The following is a 16,077-nucleotide window of genomic DNA, read 5'->3' as shown; positions in this document are numbered from 1 at the left end:
TGTACAATTTGTGGGTGGACCAGGGCAATCCACACGTTTTCAAGCTGTTTCAGGAGGTCTCGGAGCCGCAGCTAAGGGTCTTCCGAAGGCTCTAGAGCCAAGGCCTGCAAATTATAACCGAACTCCTCCCCCAGAGCGTACAGATCACGGGGCCGCTATTAGCAGTAATGTTTTGCCCCCTTCACAGTTTTCTGCGCCGCTAGTTTTTGATCGCCCAGCTACACGTAATTTGGGTGGTTGTGAGAGGCGTATCGTGTCTCCTGAATTTAACGTGTGTGAGGAGCGTGATCGGGCTGTGCATGTGACTGAGCCCCATCAGCCCCTTAAGGAATATAGCTTGTCTTCTCCCGCTAAATCGAGTTCTCAACAACAGGATAAATCAACAGGATAAATCGAGTTCTCAACAACAACACTGCAAAGAACAAGAAAAACGAAAACAAACAAATTTATAACACTTTAAAACTTAATGGATTTCCCAAGAAAATGGCAGAACGGCACACTCATTTCTCGACCAAACGTCAGGTCAAACAAAGCAACAGCAAATCTTATACCAGTTTCACCACCATTCCATACATACAGAGCGTTTCTGAGTCGATAAGACGAGCATTGAATCGCGCCGGAGTTAAAGTCGCCATGAAACCATTTCAAACCATCGGCAATATTTTATCACTCCCAAAAGACCCTACCCCTTTTCACAATAAATGTGGTGTTGTTTATGAAATTCCGTGTAATGATTGTGACGCAGTTTATATTGGTCAAACTGAACGTAGTATAAATTCCCGGGTCAAAGAACATCGCAGAGCTGTCAAAAATATGGAACATGAAAAGTCAGCCCTTTGTTCACACATGTTAGAAGAGAATCACAAAATTAACTGGTCAGAAACGAAAATTTTGAAAAATGAAAGTAATTATTATCAACGCACCACCGCAGAAAGTTGCTTCATCAACATCACATCCAAACATTGCAATGTACTCAACCGGAACGACGAAAACCTTTTCCAAAACCTTATAAATCATTATTTCTCTTGCTTTCAATCGCACTTTTTTCTGTTGGTAGTCACTGCTTCGAATTTTTATGTTTATTGTTGGAAGTTTTTACGTAATTTAACGTGGAAAGTAACCGCTCACACATCATTGGCCAATTTTTTTTTTAAATATTGCGTGTTTTATATTTTTTCTTGCCTTCAATCGCACTGCAGTATATAACCCGGTGAAATTTTATTTTGTATGTTATTCGCTCTGAGGATGCACATTGTCATGGTGCGCGAAACGTCAGTGAAGCAATAAACCATCTTGTTTGTTGTTAATTTTACTTTCAATTTCATCAGATGAACGTTGCAACTAGTGCTAGAAACGATAATTGTCCTGATGAACACCCAAACTTTTCAGTATTCAGGATTGCTTTTTTGAATACCAAAATAGTAGGACGTTTTTCGATAAGGCGGCCTTGATTGGTTACGATGGTAATAATATGCCATTTTTCTTCTTTAAAAATCGTGTTACGGCCTTGATGGCAGCTTCGCCCTTTAAAGGAACTCGTTTGACTTTGTTACAAGCAGCTTGTGTTAGGACAGCTGCGCAAACGATTGCTAATTTGGTTTCCGACACTCCTGGCATGTCAGAGGAAAACAGGATAGAAATGTCGCTATATCGCTTGTCCCAACGTTTTGGAGTTCGTGGAGGTCTTTTTGCCGAACCAGAAATTAGGAAGTAGCGTTATGGTAGCAAATTAACTTCGATCTCTTCCAGTGATTTGAAGGAGTTTAAAGATGAATTGTCGCAGTGTCTGCTTTACGCGCAAGCTTATGGTCAGCGAGATAAATTGGAAGGACGTTTTGTTTTGGATTTGGCTAAGCGACTCCCGTTTGACGCTAAACAGCGTTATCTTGACTTTTTAGGTGATCAGTATGGTAGCACTAAAGAGCCTACTTTTCAGAGTTTGTTCGATTTTGTAGTACGGAAGGAAACGCGCAAGTCGACTGATTTTAGCATTATGCTAATGGGCGATTCTGGTGAGTCGCAGCATTTTAAAAAGTTTGGCAAAGGAAAATTGCCTTCATGTCCGGTTAGGCAAACGTCGGTAAAACCCCATGATAATGTGATGTCAGGAAGTTCGCAGTACTCGACTGCTGTTGGCGCACTGCTGGAGCCAGACGTAGAGACCTACCGGCATTTATTTATTATTCGTCACGTGGTCAAGTAGAATATCATTTTTTGTCTAATTGTAAAGATTTTTGCGCTTGACACCTAAAGATCGGAGAGATGCTATTGTGAAAGCTGGCAGATGATTAAATTGTTTGCGCCAGCATATGGTTAGGGACTGTAATCATGCAAACAACTGTCGTCAATGTGGGCCTAACAACGATAGGAAATACTTTTTTCTTCTGCATGATTTTTATGTGACGTCACGTGATTCTCTGGATTCGGTCGGCAAAGATGATGCTGGTGCCAGAGTTCCTGTGTGTAATGTTAAGATTGGAAATGTTAAAGCAGCCTTTAACCGCGTTACTGCTGCTCGTGTTTTGAATCCAATGACGGGTAAATCGAAGTTGGTGTATTGTCAGCATGATCCTGGTTCGCAGTTGACGTTTGTTTCGAGTGATTTGGTGTGCGAACTTGGCGTTAAACCGTATGATAAAGCGTCGTTTAAAATGAATACTCTAGCTGGCCAGAAAGCTACTTGTGCTGACTTTGTTAAACTCAACATCAAGTCGTTAGAGACGGATGAACTGTTTTGTGATGTATCCTCGGTTGTTCACCCAGCTTGAGCTGGCGATGTTAAAACTTTACCGCATAAGCAGAATTTAAGTGGTTTCCGTCATTTTCATGACGTGAATATGTTTCATTTGGGTGAGTGTAGTACTGTAGATGTACTGATTGGTAACGACAACGCTTATTTGATGTGTGCTAAAGAAGAGCGTCTTGGTGAAAGTCGTAGTGAACCACATGCTTTACTCACCCCTCTCGGTTGGTTGGCTTGTGGTGGTAAGTCACCCTTAGATGAAAGCGTTGCTAACGTGTGCAGAGTGCAGACGTCTTCAGAGTCGGATGTCATCTCTGGCTTTCAGCGTAAAATTGAGTCTCGTGATATTGAAATAGCAGACCTGAATAAAGTCATTCAGGATTTGACATTGCAAAATGAAACCTGTGAATTGTCTCGCAATGACACTTTGGCTAGAGAGCTTGTTGAACCGAATATTGAATTGAAAGATGGTCGATTTGAGATACCTGTACCGTTAAAGGAAGATATTGATCTACCTAACAATTTTGTGTTGGCGTCCGATAGAGCTGCTGCTTTAAGAAAGAAGGCTTTAAAACAACCTGAACTTTGTGACAGCCTTGGGGCTATTTTTACAGAAATACAATTCTTGAATAGACGTTTTCAGAAGAGCGTTTCTTTCGGTCATTGCATACAGACGAACGGATTCAGGAAATTTATGTTACAATTTTCCCACGAAGAGATTATGGTTTACCGTTATGACCAGACGCAAATATGTGTGTTGTGTTTTTCATGGGTAATTCTTTCTTAAAAAGGGGGATGTGATATTGTGACAATGTGTTGTTACATTATAAGTGGGAAACGCTGTTTTCTATCGTAAGCGCTGAACCGTGTCTGTACTGGCATTCCAAGTAATAGACATGAACTGACAACTGTGCATGTTAAACTTGTCATAAGAAATATCATACTAGATCATCAGATTAGTATATTACATAAATTAGCGACCTGTATGGAGATGAGAGAGGAATTATTCCTGCTATTAAAGATTACATAACAACGGAAATGATAAGAGCTTTGGATTTTGAAGGACTGAAACATATTTATTACTTATGCAAGAACATCTACATGAATGGCCACATACCACTAGTAATGAATGAATTCATTCTTGTCAAACTGCCGAAGAAGCTAAAATCCATACAGTGTATAGAATTTAGAACCCTTAGTCTGATAAGTCATATACTAAAAATTTTGCTGAGAGTTGTTCTCAGAAGAAATATAAAAATCATCGAAAATGAAATTAATGAAACTCAAAGTGGTCTTATGCCGGGAAAGGGAACACGGGATGGAATTTTCAATATGAGAACTATAGGTAAACGCTACAAACAAATCAATAAAGACGTTTATACTTGCTTTATAACTATAAAAAAGCCTTTGACAGAGCTAAACAAGAAAAATTGATACAATGTTTGGCTGAAATAGGTTTAGATGGAAAAGATCTGCGACTGATAGCTAATCTACATTGGACGCAAAAGGCGTACATTCAGATGGAAGATGGTTTATCTGATGCAATGGACATAAAACGTGGGGTTCGCCAGGGATGTATACTATCTCCATGTCTATTCAACCTGTATACTGAAATGATCTACAGACAGATTGATGGAATGAAGGGTATCAGCATAGGAGGTATGAATATATCCAACCTACCAGTGGCTGCTCGTGCCATGGGGCTGCAGGGCTGCAGCCCCACCTGAAAGAACGAGAAGAGGGAAAATATGTTTTCCTCTGTGTTTGTCCGACCCGGTTACTTTTTTCACTTAAGAATTGCGGATCGAAAATTAAAATATGAAAAGTTTCGTTTGACAACACCAATATTGGGCAAACTGCTCTGCAGCCCGAGATTCTGGATTTCAAGCGCTCTGATTGGCTAAAAATTATCCTTGAAGCTCCACCTCTTTTGGTATTTTACAGCAATTTTTGAATCTGTCGGGGCTGCATTGAAAACAGCCCCACCTAACCGAATAACTTTACAGACTTTTTAAAGTTAGTTTTTATTTCGCAGAGTAGCGATGAGCCATGAATGTAAAAGTGTTAGCTGTAGAGTTAGGGTATTCAACAGGTTATAGCCTAGGAAGTGCTAGTCCAGCCTAGGGCATCTCAAAATCACTTGAACCTTGTATGCAACGGCTAGGCTAGTCAAGACTAAGCTCAATACCAGTAAAGTTTGTCTCCAAAGTAATAGCCTACTGTTAGTTTTTTCAAATTATAGCTTAGGAATACATCAACTTTTAACAAAATTTGAATGCATTTTTTTCAAAATTTGGGGTAAAAACATGCTCAGAACGCTCCAAATTTAATTTTTCTGGGTGGGAACCCCCAGACCCCCTCGGGTAGTCGTTCGCCTTGGCGACCTCAGTGACGGGCTTCGCCCCCCGGACTATTTATTGCAGCCCCACTGCTCACAAACACGATCAGCCGCCACTGCAACCTACGGTATGCTGACGATACTATTTTGTTGGCGGAATCAGCAGAAGCTCTCCAAACAATAATATAAAAAGTGAGCAATACTGGAAAGGAATATAACATGAAAATCAACACAAACAAGACGAAAACGATGATTATTACAAGAAAATAAAATGTACCAAGTTTAAATATTAGGCTACTATTGACGGAATGCTGGTCGAGCAAGTCAACGGCTTTACTAACAGAAAATGGCAGATGCGATATGGAAATATTGAGACGAAGAGAAATACCAAGAAAGAACTTCATAAAAATGAAAAAGACATTAACAACACGCAAAATTAACATCAACATTAGAAAACGAATTATGAAATGCTATATATGGACTACGTTGTCGTTAGCCTACATTACAAAGCAGAAACATGGACGCTGTCAAACTATCATCACTATTGGTTAAACGACTTGATTGAAGCATTTGAAATGTGGATTTATAGAAGAATGCTTAAAATGGATTTATGGAAGAGTTTTAAAATAATGCAACAACTTTCATGAAACTTACTATCTAGAATACAAACCAACATGAAAATTCCACAAACAATTAAATCAAGAAAATTGAAATATTTTGGCCACATGATTCGCAATAATTCTATTCAAAAAACAACTACTAGAAGGAAAAATGAACGGTAAACGAAATAGAGGCAGACCACCAAGAATTTGGACTAATGATATTGAAGAAAGGTCAGGACTTATGACAAAACTGCAGTAGAAAAATCTCACAACAGAGAAACTTAGCGCCTCATTGCCTCCAATCCTCGACGAGAGGAAGGAACTTAATGATGATGAAATGCTTGAACCTGAAACTCATCCATGATAAATGGTTCAGTTAACTTTTTGAGCAAAGGACGTTGAGGTTGCAAGGCTTTTGCCAAGTCTTTATTAAATGGTGTCAACCGATTTGACATGCCTTGAAAAGGGTTTATTGGTTATAGGTGAATTGTTCGTAAACAGTTGTTCGTAAAATTAACTCTTCGTAAAACAATTCTTCGTAAAGCATTTCTTCGTATGCATCAGTTGTTCGTATAGTGAATTGTTCGTAAACAGGTGATAGGGCAATTGTTTGTGAACAATTTTTCAGTTGTTACTCAGGGGCGCCGGAAGCGGGGGGCAGTGGGGGCATCATGGAGGGACAGGGTAGCAATGGTGCCCTTTTAAAGTCATGTAAGCTACTGCGCGTTTTGCGATATAACAATTTCTGCTATTCGCTTTTAGCCTAATTATAACACAGGCCAACAAAAAATTATGGAACAAATAAAGGTGAGAGTCATTTTAAAGTATTTCAAGGCCCCTGATTCCGAAAATGCACTTAGTTTTTTCGAATTGGCTCTAATTTTTGAGATATTCGATAATGAAAATATTTTTGAAAGCGTTAATCAAAAGCTTTCAATCAAATGCTCAAAATAATATTCACAGCACAAATTCTGCAACACAGTAGGTTACATCATTATGACATAGCATGATGCCCTTCTTTGTATACCTGACACTTGTATCATTACTCGATAGTGAGCTGATAGATGAGCATTATCGCTATATCTTATCTTAAAAGTTTTAAAAACATTGGCCTTTCAGCAAAAAAAGTGCCCTTTTTCATAATCCTGCCCCCCCCCCAGTCAAAAATCGTTTCGGCGCCCCTGCTGTTACTCGTGCAGGACATTTCTTTTGAAAACGCTCAAATTTCCAATAAGTAGTTTCTTGCCCTTGTGCGTTAAGTGCGCTATAATCTTTGTAATAAAGCTGGCTACCAGCTTTATTACAAACTCATTGCAATGTAGACGAATGCCATTTTCCATACACTTATGTAAAAAAGATTTCACTAATTATAAGTGACGATCAATATCATTTGACGAGTAGATTACAACATCATCAACAACTTTTTTCACATTAGACGACCATCAAGTGCTTCTAACATTCTACGATTGTAGTCTAATGCTCACTGATGGAATTATGCCAAATGGAGCTTTTTATGACGAAAATGTCCAAATGGTGTACGGTAATAAAAGTTTTAAGTGGTTTACTTTCTTCAGCCAGTTTAATTTGGTGATAACCTTTCCATCTTCCATGCATCAAAAGTAGTGAATAACTTAGCATCATCGACAGGCCTGAACAGTGTGAACAGTCTTTAGGACACAATGTGAGCTATAATGATCGCGTAAGCAATCCTTATTTAAATTACAAAAACTAACACAAAAACGCGTTTTACCTTTGAAAGTGCCATTACTGTCTTTCTTAGATTTAACCACAATTGGATTCGCCCACTCTGTTGGGGTTGTCGCAGGTGTCAATAGTTCCTTAATTTCTTCTCTGAGTGCTTTTTTGTGTGCTACTAGAATTCTTCTTGCCTTTGTGACACATAATGGAGTTGCTTCATCAACGAGGGTGATCTTAAATTGTTCGCCTTTAATTGGAAGTCTATTCTTTTACAGACGTCTTGAAATTCTTCAACTAATTGTTTTTTCATGCTGGACTGTCAATAGCAGTGCTGGTGCATTGGGGTACTTTTGTTTCTAAAAATATCTTGCCTTCAGAATATGGGAAGACTACATTTGAGGTTCTATAGAGAGTTGGGCTACTTGAAGACTTGGTAATTTGGTCGGTGTTGCTTCAATATATACAATACCCATTACCCAATGACTTAAAAACATCACTTGAAAGCAATGGAATTGATATATTCTCAAAAACGATATGTTGGCTTCTGTGCTATTTAGTCCAAACTAAAATGTAGCTTTCACATATCCTTGCTGGTGCATCTTTTCACTTGTTGCTGTAACAGTGCGTTTAATTTCATCATTGGCTTGACACAGGTTTGTTTTCTTCAATCCAAAGTTTGCTAGGTGTTTTGGTCCTGTTAGCCTACAGTCCAATTAGAACCAGTATCATTAGTGAAGTCTTACAAATGACTGCCTCCTTGGTCAGTTGTGACTATTACTTGGACACTTTCTGTTTTGATTGCAATACGAGATAGGCTACAACTGCACCAGTTTTGAATTTGTTATTGGGGTTGTTCATCTCAAATTTGAATTGATTCTTCTTTTTGTAACATGCCCTTTCAAAGTGTCCCATTGCTTGACAAAAATTGCACCTTCTTCCTTCTGCTGGACATTTGGCATGGTATGTACTGTATGAGAGTAGGCCTAGCCACATCATCTACATTCCTTTGACTTGGGTTGATTTTTATCTGTCCTGTTTACTAGGCTACACTTATTAAGTTAATATCCATGCCTGAAAAAGTAGCTTGAGTTTTTTGTATATTGCAGAGAATAGGCTATATTTTCACCAGTTTATGTTGCAATCTTTTATGGATTTATTGAAATCATCTTTAGTAAAATGGTTGGTGCTGGATTTTCTTAACAAACTTGTCAATGCATAGAACTGTTGCCGAAAGAACTTTTAAACAAAATAGCCTAGGCTACAATGATTTTTTTTCAATGCCATTGGATACTGACAAATCCATATTTGACATACGATTCCAAAACGGTAACCTTGGTTTTTTGCCATAGAGTGGTTACTGGTTAACTTTAGTTTGCACAAAGCAACGTATAAGAACTAGGTGAAAAACCCTAAATGCTTTTATATTGTTAAAGCGTTTGCATCGTCTAATCTTAACTCTAAAGCTTTAAGCAATCATCTAAAAGCTTAAATAATTAATAGAATATCCTTAGGTCGAAGAATAATAGATTGCGAAAAAACACATTTTTTAATCTATTCTTGCAAAAAAAAAATTGAAAGTGATACACTGGATTTTCAGGCGTCTCACAACCCATCGAAAAGCGGCTAGCGACCTCCAGGTTAAAAAATCTTAGTTTAGATCACCAACTGGCGGCCCCTCACGCTGTTATGTGCAGCCCGCGGAAGGTATCAGCGTACAAGTATAACCAAAAATACTTTCTTGAGGAGTTAAAGAGCATCAAGGCAAAAAATACTTTCCGGGAAGCATACTTTTGCTTTGCATACGATTCCACCGACGGACCAATCAGATTGTAGTTCTAGGTGGAGGTCGCTTGAAGTTATTCTAATGCGATGTCCAGCCACACTGTTCCAGTGGTTGATTAAAACGTCTGTTTTCGAATTTCGAACTTGTCTGTGAGCATAGGGTTGCTTATTTTAAGTTTGCAAATGTCATGTAAACACTAGTGTGCGTTTCACCGTTATTGTGTTTCACGAGCAGTGTTCCGTTTATATGCAAGTTTTTGTTGGCAAAATAGGTCGGTATGCCAACTCCATTTATAATAAATTGGCAAAATATTATATATAAATTTCAAGAATTTTTCTGGTTGTATTATGAAAATATTTAGCATAGTACTGCAAAATGTTGCTAATCCATTTACGGCCGGTGTCCTTTTAAAAGGACATCGTTTTGAATGCATCAGTATTGCATCATCTTATTTTGATTGAATCATTTTGGACTTGCTAGTAGTTGTTTAGGGTCTGTTTTCGAAGGTGTTGATAAATATTTGCGAACAACGTACTTTTTCTGAATCTTGTGAAAGTTTGAAAATTGTTGAAAAATGAGAAAAGCCAGAAGAAGTGAAGTTAGGAGGAACATGCATGTTTTATTGCCTATTAGTAATAGATGTGAATTATGTCTCTTCATAGTTTGACACTCTATAATATTGTGCTTCCTACTACACTCTAATTTGTGTAAGGTTTTGCTTCTTCTATTTGTTTATTTTGCTTTATATTTATTGTTGCCTTTTAAAAGAACACCGGCCACACGGCTACATTTTTTTGGCTGTTTGTAACACTGTCAAAGAATATTGAACATCGTGTAAAAGCAGCGCATTGTGCCTATGGAAGACTTAACCATTGTGTTTTCAACAGCCATGCTATATCTATCCGCACAAAAATTATGGTCCTCCGGGCAGTCGTTCTATCCACCCTTCTCTATGCTCGTGAAACCAGGACATTATACCGCTGTGGCATCAAACGTCTTGAAAATTTTCAGCAGAGGAAACTGGTTCAAATGCTAGGCACTCGTTGGGAAGATTGTCTCACCAAAGATGCAATCCTTAATCACGCTAGGTTGCCCAGTTCAGAAGCCACCATATTGCAACACTGCCTTCGCTGGACAGGACATGTCATGAGAAGGGACAACGAAGAGGGACAACTAGAGGCAGGAAAAAGCCCCTCCCAGAAGACCAAAAATGAGATACAAAGATCAGCTGAAACAAAGTCTCCCTCAACCATGCAAACATTGATCTGGACTCATGGGAAAAACTTGCTAGTGACAGATTACTCTGGAAAAAAAGATCTAAGGAAGGCACGTAAATTTTCGAAAAAAAAGGATACAAAAAGCCCAAGAAAAACGAACACTAGAAAAGCTAAAACTACCACGTCCCTCCCTCCATACAATGTGACTTTTGCTCACGTCTTTTCTATCATAAACTGGCCTCCAAAGCCATATATGACATGACCATCCAAAGCCAAATTCGATTTGATGACGAAACCAATGCTCGGTCACGAGCTGGAGCCGACGACTGTCAGTGGCGTATAGCTATGGTTTGTGCAGCCAGCGGCGGACCATGATTTTGCACCCCTGAACGTGTGAAGTAGGAACAAGCAAATAGAATTCGAGCCAAATCCATTTCAAAAAATATTTTTACTATGGTTTTTTGTTTACGTTTAAAAATATTCTGCGGCCACAAGCTTCCGACCAAGGGGGAGACTGCCTACTGGGGGGGGCACCCTCCCACTAGCTGCGCCGATGGTTACCGTGAATATAATATGTTTATACAATAACTTTGAAACGCCCTTCAAGAAACATCTGACAAATTTCTACCGAAACAAACACCTGCTTATGTTAAGGTATCGCAAGATTTATATTTGACCATGTGGCCAGTGTCCTTTTAAAAGGCAAACAAAAAAATGTATCAAAAAAGCAAAAATCATCGAATTTTTTTTAAATTAATTAAAAAGTTATGACAATACAACTTTGTGGCTGAAATATTTCCTAAAATGAGCAATGAGAACTTGTAGCGGCTTTTAATGGGCTAATTAACAATTCTTGCCATGCTGATAAGCATCGCAAGTGACAGTTGTCTAATAATCAAAGAAAGACGGTTTTATAGACTCTCACAAAAAGGATGAAAAACCAACTCATTGCTTTTTTAGAGGGGACACTGTTCATGAGTTACGATAGAAACGTTTTTACGTTGATTTCCACAAGCGTTTGTTTCATGGTGCCTGGTTTCTTTTTCTCTGTTATTGGAGCCTATTTTTGCTGATATGTTTGCAGATCACTATTGTTGCCTGTATTGCGATGTGTCAAACATTTCCTTGTTTATTGAAACTGTTAATTGCAAAACATCTTTTGTGGAGTGAAGTGACAACACCACTCTTGCTTGGAGATGAATATTATGATGAAACCGCTCGCCTCGCTATAAGTGTGCAAAACAAGTGGCCTCGTTTATTAAATTATTAAGCATTGTTAAAAAAGTCAAAAGTGTTGTAAGAAGAGCTTGGCCTGTCAGTAGCGTTGTTCGATTAATGTTGTTGCTGCGGTATTCTAACATAAATATGAACAAATGTAACGCTAGATACTTGGTACGAAATGCGTTCTTTTCTAGCATAAGAGTCAACCTACCTAATATTTTGCTGCCCGCCACAGCTCTCCTTAGTGCCAAAGTGGCCCACATGCAAAAATAGGTTGGTGACCCCTGGTTTAGATGAATTAAGTTATTTCCTGACGAGGGCAGAAAATCTTGTCGAAAACGTTCGAATTTAATATGTTATTATTGTGTTAGTTACCGTATATGTATTGTTTTGAATTATGCAATTCAATTCTATCAAGCTGATATCAATCATCTGTCCACAGTGAAATACTTTTGTAACACTACTTTTGTGAAATTTTCAACGTTTCAAGAAAGCTTTCTCGGTCTGATGACAGAAAATTCAAGTAACCAACCAAACTTTGTCTTCCTGGGCCAAAACTAACAGTTTACTGACTTACGTAAAACGACCAGGTTTCGTTGAATATGTACCACCAGCGCTGGATGTCGCTAGACCGGAGGAGAGCTTTCCTCTGGGGACACTGGAAAAGATATTCCGTGGCAAGACTGTTGAGCAGGTCTCGATTGTCGCAGCCTTCTGTCAATGATTGACACTGAATATAAAATTTAGCAACGTGAAAACTTAAATACAAAAAGTGTTAACCTCTCCCACTCTACTAATTTATTATTTTTCGGTTAGTGCAAATGTTGGTTCTTTTAGCTACCTTTTCATTTAGAGCTGCCAGATTTCACCAGGAATTTGTCTGGTTTTTATATGATAGAGGCTAAGTTACTGCAAACTACAGTAAGTTGATAATAAATAGAACTGTATGATTTAAAATTAGCCTCGATTTTCATGTTGTTATCCTGTGTTTATAGCACTGCATTCTTGGTGTTTATGCATGTTATATGAGGCCTTGGAAAATCAGACCAATAAAGTCAACATATAAACTTGTCGCTGAATTTGTAGCCTATGGTTGTTGCGTGTAGTGTGAATTTTGGCATTAACTGGTTAACATTAGCTAACATTAAGCGGTTGCAGTGCAGTGTGACATGACTTTTTATTGCCGATCGCAAACAAACTTGTTTGCGACATCACTACGGTTCCTTTCTTGGCCTCGGAAACTTCTTTAGGTTTCCGATTTCCTGATTTAAATAGAATTCTGAAAAACCGAGAAAAATTGAACCCAATCCCGGGAAACCGGAAAAAAAAATTGAAGGGCAGTATTCTGAGTTAGCTACCTGCTTAGAAGTTTCGCTTTCATGTCGGAATTTCATGTAATTTCGATTTTATGTCGGTTTGTCACTTAACCGTGATCGCAGTTTCGTGGCAAATAATCGTGCTACAGAAAATGCTCGTAGACCACTGCTTCCACTGAAGTTGGTGAGATACTCAATAAAGCACCAAAAATATGTTCAAATTTGCTTAATCTATTCAGTAGCTTCCAGTAATCTTATCTTTTGTTTTATTATGGCCTGGAGCCGACGTCTATCATAAATACTGTGTCGGACTGTATTCGTGATTGTGTGGATTGCATATTAATATGTGCTTGAAACCTTAGTTTTAGAAAGGCTCTGATCGTTTGATTTTCACCTCTTTAATCGCTGTGAACCAGGTGGATTCGATTGTTCTTATCTTGGCTGTTTGCTTTAAAAGAACGGAGATTTTTATCTGAGAAAACCGAGAAATGGGAAAAAAGCACTAAATCCCGGGAATTCCCAAAACCGGGATCCCGGTTTTCAAATCCCAGACATCACTATTTGCAATTAGTTTCACCAAAATATCAAGCAATGCTGATGACACAATTCTGCTCGCAACTTTACAAAGTGATTTGCAATCTTTATTAGATGCTTTACAAACACATACTGATAAATATAGAATTCTTGCTCTTTTTCTATCGAGTCTTCTAAATTTGGTTGATACACCACAGATTTACACATTCTTTTGCGAGGAAGTTGTAGGCTATACTAAAATGTCCCACTTACTCCACTGGATGATAAGCTGGCATACATGAAGATGGTCCACTGATTGGAGCTCTGTGTCACAGATAGGGGAGGGTGGGGTAAGATGAGCACCTTTTTGCTTAAGTCGCTTTTACAAAAGAACGGTTTGTTTTGGAAAATTTTAATAGGGTGAACTTAAAGCACTAGTGAATCAGCTACATTTTAGATTGAGTTTTATAACCTTGCGATTTTTATATTTTTTTATATTGATACTTATTCGCGTGTTGCTCAACTTACCTCGGCATAAATTGTATGAGGTAAATTGAGCAATGACCTGGGGTAAGTTGAGCAATTCGATTAAGTTGAAGCATTCCCCGGTCAGTTTGTTTGTATAATTGCGAGGTATTATGCTTTACAACACAACACTGTTTTTTTATCCAATACGAACCTAAAAGGACACAAATTTAACAGTTCAAACATTAAATAAGCTAAGGCTATTTCTTTTGGGGTAAGTTGAGCAACTGCTCCGAGATACTTCAACTAGCATTGCACACTTTACCCCATTCTGATTTTCGTGACAAAATTATAAATATTTAAAAAACTACAAGACTAACCAACCTGAACGTTTTATTGAATATCCTGACACTTTATACTTAGCAATACAAAAAAACAGATTTGATTTACATAGTGTAACAATAAAGTTATTCAGTTTTTGACAAAAAAAATAAAAATTTCGAATTTTCTACATAAACAATATAATTGCGTGCCATTGTAAACTGCAATTCTCAGTGGACATAACAAATACATTGAATGAAGTGGCGTTATGAGTGATATATTCAGAATAAAAAATAAAAAAATTCCGCCGACTCGTTATTTCAAAAACAGGGGTTGCTCATCTTACCCCATTGCACACTTTACCCCAGTCTCCACTACATGTAACTGGGCCAATGTTGTAGCCTCATTTTGTCATTGCAGATATAATTTGGCCTGCACCGGTTTGGAGTTGATTCAATGATTTCCACTTTTTCCATTGGGCGTTTGCTCCCTATGGAGAGAGAATTTGATAGTGATTAACCTTCACCTCAGTTTAAGATGGGTTGTTTTGGTATTGTTTGTTTCATTGCTTAAGCTTTGTTTCTTCTTTCGTTAAGGTTAGTGACTGAAGGTGTGTTAGGAAGCTAACTGATCTGTGCTGCAGTTTTTTTACAGAAAATACATTTTTATCTCATGTTTGCTTTACCCTTTTAACTTGACTGTTAGCATCTCTTCTAATGTGTGGTGGTGCAATATTCGCAAGCAGGTAAAGTATGTTTGTGTCTGTGGGATTCAGACACCCAGTCATATGGCGACAAGAATGGTTGAGAGCTGTGTTGTGAAATGTCAGTAGCGTCAAGTCAGTATTATGACATTTCGTACATTTAACTTAATATATCATATTTTTGCAAAGGTTGCCAAAACGATTATTTGCTTTATCTTGCCGACTTTTAATTACCGTGCTAATCTGATTTCATACAAAGCGCTGCAAAACAATGAGCGAGCTCCAACGCAATGTGGAGTGTGTGTGTCAGTACCTTACAATGGCATAGCTTTGCATGCGAATCTTACATCCTGCTTTACTTCTGAAATCTTTTTTGCTAGAAACCCAAGGACACTTTTCTGGTTGGCAAATCAAGCATGGTGTACATTATGTTACAATATAAACAATAACTAATTTTTTTAGTAAATAATGATAGTGTTGCAATGCAAAAATGAATGATTATATCGGCCTCATATCAATGGTTTCATATCGTTTCCAATACCAAATTGAAACAAAAATTGCTTCAGTTTTTCATAAGCAAATGCTTTCCGAAATTCATAACTTCTAGTTTTTATAGAACCAAACATCCCGTAGCAATCATGTCTAAAAATATTTGCTTTTTTGTTTTTGTGGTTTTGGCTTACGTTCGCATGTAGAAATTTTGATGTAAGAGGAATTGCTTACAATGAAACCATATGAAACTTCTAATATGAAATTTGCTGATTTTCAAATTATTGAATTTTGCGACAGCGTCTACAAAGAACCATAAGCCAATTTATTTGCAGTGGAGCACGTTTATAAATAATTATGCACGTTACTCAACAAAATACAACTTTGAACAACGTTGGGTTTGAGTACCTCTTTTATTGAAAATTTTTATCCGACAGTTTAGTTACGCCGTCGTCGTAAGTAACAATGATACAACACAGTAAACAAAATATATATAATTAGACAGAATCTATTATTGTGTAAAACACAAAGTATTGCGTGAATGAGATGGTAAAACAATGAGTACAAACAAGCAGCGACTACCCCAGACAACAAACGCCTTCAGACGTTGAATCAATATAAAGATGACAGAGTTTTCTTACCAGAAATAGTTTCTAAACAAGGACAGA

General features: G+C 37.9%; 1 protein-coding gene across 2 annotated transcripts in view; it reads right to left on the bottom strand.

The window, feature by feature from the left end:
* LOC145767325 (crystal protein-like) overlaps positions 1–16,077 on the bottom strand; it is a 245,208-nt gene that overhangs the window by 55,061 nt on the left and 174,070 nt on the right. The window contains exon 8 of one of the 2 annotated variants that reach the window (XM_082579124.1): positions 12,180–12,332. In XM_082579124.1, the coding sequence (XP_082435250.1) occupies positions 12,180–12,332 (153 nt within the window). The remainder of the gene's footprint in view (positions 1–12,179; positions 12,333–16,077) is intronic. The other variant, XM_082579125.1, reaches the window with a different exon arrangement.

The sequence above is a fragment of the Aplidium turbinatum genome, chromosome 3, assembly GCF_918807975.1.
Source record: "Aplidium turbinatum chromosome 3, kaAplTurb1.1, whole genome shotgun sequence".
NCBI lineage: Eukaryota > Metazoa > Chordata > Ascidiacea > Aplousobranchia > Polyclinidae > Aplidium > Aplidium turbinatum.
Note: the sequence above shows the minus strand (reverse complement) of the source record. Positions and strands in the feature narration are given on the sequence as shown.